The sequence below is a fragment of the Microchirus variegatus genome, assembly GCF_963457635.1.
Source record: "Microchirus variegatus genome assembly, chromosome: 13".
NCBI classification, from domain to species: domain Eukaryota; kingdom Metazoa; phylum Chordata; class Actinopteri; order Pleuronectiformes; family Soleidae; genus Microchirus; species Microchirus variegatus.
This window is the reverse complement of record NC_139814.1, coordinates 8,693,250-8,698,406: the sequence shown is the minus strand read 5'-3', so window position 1 is coordinate 8,698,406 and position 5,157 is coordinate 8,693,250. Positions and strand designations below refer to the sequence as shown.

The 5,157-nt window shown below is 41.5% G+C and overlaps 1 protein-coding gene across 1 annotated transcript; it reads left to right on the top strand.

Moving 5' to 3' along the window:
• The first annotated feature begins 573 nt into the window (after positions 1 to 573).
• smim13 (small integral membrane protein 13) lies at positions 574 to 4,899 on the top strand. The gene is made up of 2 exons (XM_083900274.1): positions 574 to 1,035; positions 3,743 to 4,899. The coding sequence occupies exons 1-2, from the start codon at positions 960 to 962 to the stop codon at positions 3,931 to 3,933; spliced, it is 267 nt and encodes an 88-aa protein (XP_083756400.1). The 5' UTR covers positions 574 to 959; the 3' UTR covers positions 3,934 to 4,899.
• The last annotated feature ends 258 nt before the right edge of the window (positions 4,900 to 5,157 follow it).

Genomic DNA, 5,157 nt, shown 5'->3' with positions numbered 1-5,157 from the left:
CTACGGTATCCTCAGCCGGTCAAATGTTGTCATTGTCATCTTTCCCTGTGGTGCGGGCGTACGGTCAGGTACTGGTGTTCCTTTATCCGCTGTAAAATACGTGTGGTCCTCCATTCTAAACGTGTAAAAAAATCCGCTCTCAGCTTCGTCCCAGCGCTCGTTTTGTTCTCTCGGGTTTGTCTATACAGGCTCCCGTAGAAACATGGCGTTGTGGCAATGCAACAGCGGCCTGTGACCATGTTACTTTACATGACTTTTTGAAACACTACGAAAATGAAACAAAAAAATATTATACAGCGAATGCAGGAGCACATAATATGTATACAAAAGTGGATTTTGGGTCATATAAACCCATAAATACTACGCAGTGTCCCTTTAAGTAAAATTCCTTTGATGTAAAATGTGACATACAGATGATGAAGGCAGTGGCACGTTATACATCTGTCTGTGAAGGTTCCATTATCCAGGTCATTGTATTCTAAAGTAAACTACATTACCCAGAATGCTGCTGTGACTCGCGCAGTCAGTTACGGTTTCACGAGTGATGTCGTCTTATTGCTGCGTTCATAGCCCTGTTGTTGTGCTGCTTTGTGCGAGAACCAGTGAGAGAGTTAACTGAACTAAACTAAACCAACTAGCACCCGGCCGCTGCAGTGATGTAGCTCACAGAGGAAGGACTTACCCTGTTGCTAACCGTTAGCTAATGTTACGGTCCTCACTGTACTCGAGGACCTGCTCCGTACGGGTAAACAAACCGCTTAGCCACATGCTAGCACACTCGCGGCTGTGAGTTAGCGGTGTGTCAATGTTTTGTTTTTCTTTTCACGTCTCCCAGCCTTTTAGCCTAGTCTAGTTCGTGTTTATTCAGTTCATGTGCTGCTGTGGAACAGACTAAACTCACCGCCCTCGCCGTCTTTCATGCCGTGGTCGCTGTCCAGAGTGGAACTGCTGCTGTAAAGATGTGGCAAAGTGTCGGACTCACGCTGCTGGTCATCGTGGCCACACTTGTCTGTGCTCTGCTCTTCATGATGTTTGGTGAGTTTAAGAACCGAAAACAAACTTGACACATGCACCCGGGATTAGAACACACCGTCACCAGTTTCGAACTGTCCCTTTGTTGCTTCGTGTCAGCTGTGTTTAACGTCTACAAGTTTAAATAAAGTCTGTCCATTCACACGTACACGTTTTATTAGATACACATACAACTAGTTAACACAAGTAAGATTATCACTACTAGATAAAACAAATCCCTTAGAATGCGCAACTGTCCCTGTCCTTAATAATCCCTCACAACATTTATCTAAATAAATGCTATCATGCAAGGTGAGCCATTGGAAGAAACAGCTGTGCCAAAGGCTTAAACTGGGTGAGAAACTGCCAGACTCTGCTTCCAAGATGAGGCTGCTTCATGTCACAGGTCATGTATGGCAAGACTGAGCACAGCAATAAGTCACAAGATAGTTATACAATACTACCATCAGCAAGGTCTCTCCCAGGGAAAGATTTCAAAGCAAGACTGGGGTTTCAAGTGTTCTGATCGGGCTCTTTTGAGGATGCACACAGAAACTGGCAACACAGTGAACCATTGGGGTCACCCAAGGAAATTTAGTTTGGCAGATGAAAGTCAAATCGATCTTACTTCCCTTCAAAATCAGAAGATGTCCAGCAGTGCCGTCAGCTCAGAACTGGCACAAACCTGTGGGATCCAGGTACACACTTTTATATTAAGTGTTCATTGAAGAATTGTGGCAAAAAAGCCGTACCTCCAGTGTGGATAGAAGGCTTAGCAACCCAACTATGCACATAAACATAAGAAACGGTGCAGAAAAATGACAGAAGAAAATATTTTGCTGTAGCAGAAGGTAGCATGTTTTGCCAAAAGGTTCAATAATAAAATGACAGACTATATTTCTGGGTGAAAATGCCTTGTTGATGCCAGAGGAGAATGACCAAGCTGGTTTGAAATTATAGGATGGAAGGAATAATTCATCACTGGTTACAACCAAGGCCATCTCTTAATGCACAACACGTCAAATCTAGAGTCAAATGGACCACTGCAGCAGCAGAAGACCACACCATGTTCTATTTCATTTCATTAGTAATGTTGCCAGTGAGGGCATTATATTTCATGGAAATGTCTGGTTTACACACTCAAAATAATAATTGGTGTTACAGAAATGGCAGTGAAACAGATGTTATAGTACACACAACTTTCCTACATCAAAGTCCATGCAAAAACTTCAACTACAAGACACGTAACACAACATTTAGCAAAATAGATTAAATATGGCAGAGTGAGAAGTCAATAACTTGACAGTTAAAAAATGCTGAACTCTCCTTTTAATGTTGCCTCATGACAGAACAGTGTATTGAGTGTCCACAAGTCTCAGCAAGAAGTTTCTATTTATATCCTGTGCTGAGCAAAAGCCAGATCCTAATCGGTTCCTTCACCTCTCTGAGCTCTGGTTCCTCTTTTTTTTACTGTCACTAACATGATCAGAAGAACCAAAGGAAGAAATTAACATCTATATAGATCGATACTGAAATTAAACCAAGGGTTGTTTTAGCAACCAGTGTTGACCTGTGTTGAGTTCTATACCATCGTCTTTACTCCTTGTTGTACTTTAGATTATGAAGATCTTGACGATTCTGGTTCCATGTTTGGAGTTGTCTCGTGATGTAAAAAGACATGATTATAGAGCTTATAGATACATAGATGGATGAATGGATAGATGGCCTTTATTTAACCTGGGGAAACCTATCAGGAGCTACATATACATTACAGATTATTCTATTCTGCATTTCTATAATGACCATACATAACCCTTTTTAACATAACACATGCAGGGAGACAATACATTCAGTATTAAAAGAATACATTTTTCAGACAGTTTCTACTGAGATTTTGTGTGTCCTACCCTTACACTTCATCTTATTTTTCTTTAGTGTGGCCTATTTTATGTCGACAAATATCTGCTGTGAGAATGCTCTATTATACTCAAGACATATCAGCAAATTGTCAATGAGTTTAATGCATAACATCAGCATATGTAATGCTCTAGCATAAGAACAACTTTCAGTCACATCTTTACAATTTGACAGACATAAAAATGTTTTTTTTGATATACATTTTGTTAGTAACTAATGTATTTAAATATGAATTATCTTTAAGTTTGTCTGTTTATTCAGTTTTGCTTTGTACATAATTGATGCAACTGTATTATGGAACCATGTGCTGCATGCAGGTAAAAGGAGAGTTTGGGAGGAAGGATAAGAAAGGGACTACAGTATATAGTTGTTACTAGTGAGTGTTACTTTGTGCCTATAACATTAAAACAGTATACAAATGCAAAGTTTACATTGATCCACAAAACAATACCTGCACAATGCAGAACAACATGCACTATGGCACAATTTTAGCTTTTCCACAAATAAAAGTGTGTTAAACTTGAGTGTCTGACCTTCATTTTAGTAGATGCCATTTTCCCAATGTTTGTATGAAAAACTGATGTTGACGGCAATGTGCTCTTGAGAAGGAGCTTAGTACCCAGTGTCAGATTTCTGAGCGGTTTAAGTTGAGCTGGCAGCCTATTAGGAGAAAGTAATACAAGACATTATTCTCTTTGAGTTGTAAGTGAAGGCCATACTACAGTACCTCCTCGTAGAAGACAGTGATGACTGCTCTGAGAGATGTCACTGAGCCGGAGTGATACCTGTAAATTCTGTTTTTCTTCCTCTGCAGGTTGGTATGTAGTCTGGCAGCTGTTCTTGTCCAAATTCAAGTTCCTGCGTGAACTCGTTGGGGACGCCAGCACCCCGCAGGCTGAGAGTCAGCCGTCCGAAACAAAGAGTGAACGTCCCGCTAACGCCCCGGCTCGCAGTCGCCCAAGGACTGCACGCCAACGAGTTGCCATTGCAGAAAGCACCTCATAGATCACGCAGATGAAAACCTGCCTCACCACAACGTATCGCCAGCTCTCAAAAAAGCTGTACAAGATCATCTGACCCTGCACTCTACACTACACAAGGACCTTGTGCACATGTAGTTTCAAACCTCCGTCTCCTCACCAGGACACTTTAAACTGACCAGGCAGATCTCCTGGTTTCAAAGGGAAAAGCCATTAATTAATGTACATTTTGTCCATTTCTTTGTGTCCTCTGTTCACGTACAGCCGTATATACCAAGCAGTGAGTCTCTGGCTTCACTCTCCACCTCTGTGGAGTATAAAGCCGCTCCCACGCACACACACGTGTATATTCTCTTACTTTCATGTCGTGATCACATATTTTTAGCAGATAACTGTTGACACTGAGCTTGTCTGCATTATTTCGACAACTGACAACTCTTACTGTATATAAAGATGTAACAAAGTGCAATGAAGGAATGTCCACGCCGCTGCTGTGTTGTCTCTCACACACAGTGCTGCATCTCTGAGGTAGAAACTGTTGTGCTTAGTAGAAAATGCCCAAGACAAATGACAAGGCTTTATTCCACTCGTGTACAATCTGACCTAATTCTTGCAACTTCTCCGCCGCTCTTTGTTTTCATAGATTTCTTTTTATTTGAAGAGTCAGGAGAATGTTTATTTTAAATGACAGTTGGTGTTGATGAAGCATAGTTAGCATAACGACAGCACAATGCTAACCTGCTGCAGAAAAATAAAGGTGTGTTCCCTGTGCCTCCGTCTGTACCAGTGCCTGTCGACATGACATCCACTGTTACTGTTACCTGGCCTCATGTTGTATAACCAACAGTAGCTTTGGGCTTAAATCAAAGCTGAACCAGGGCCCAGTCAATATTCCCTCCAGGTTCAACTCCTGTAACGATTGCACCTTTTTATTAGCAATTATTTGTTTTTCTTCAGGAGGAGCTGTAGCCTCAAATAAATAATGCCATACATATAAGGTCTGTCTTGTTTGCTTCTTAAACACAATAACCAAAAACCAATAACTTTCTTCTGTTTTCTTTTGTTTCTTTATTCTTAAACTGTGATGCAGTGCTTCACCCCCTCCCTTCACCCCCTCCCTTCCCTGAGCGATACGGTATCCTCAGCCGGTCAAATGTCGTCCTCGTCGTCTTTCTCCGTGGTGCGGGCGTACGGTCAGGTACTGGTGTTCCTTTATCCGCTGTAAAATACGTGTGGTCCTCCATTTTAA

Coding starts and splice junctions, on each gene's coding strand:
- smim13 (XM_083900274.1), top strand. CDS start 960: ATGTGGCAAAGTGTCGGACTCACGCTGCTGGTCATCGTGGCCACACTT. Junction 1,036..3,742: donor TCTGCTCTTCATGATGTTTG/GTGAGTTTAAGA, acceptor CTTCCTCTGCAG/GTTGGTATGTAGTCTGGCAG.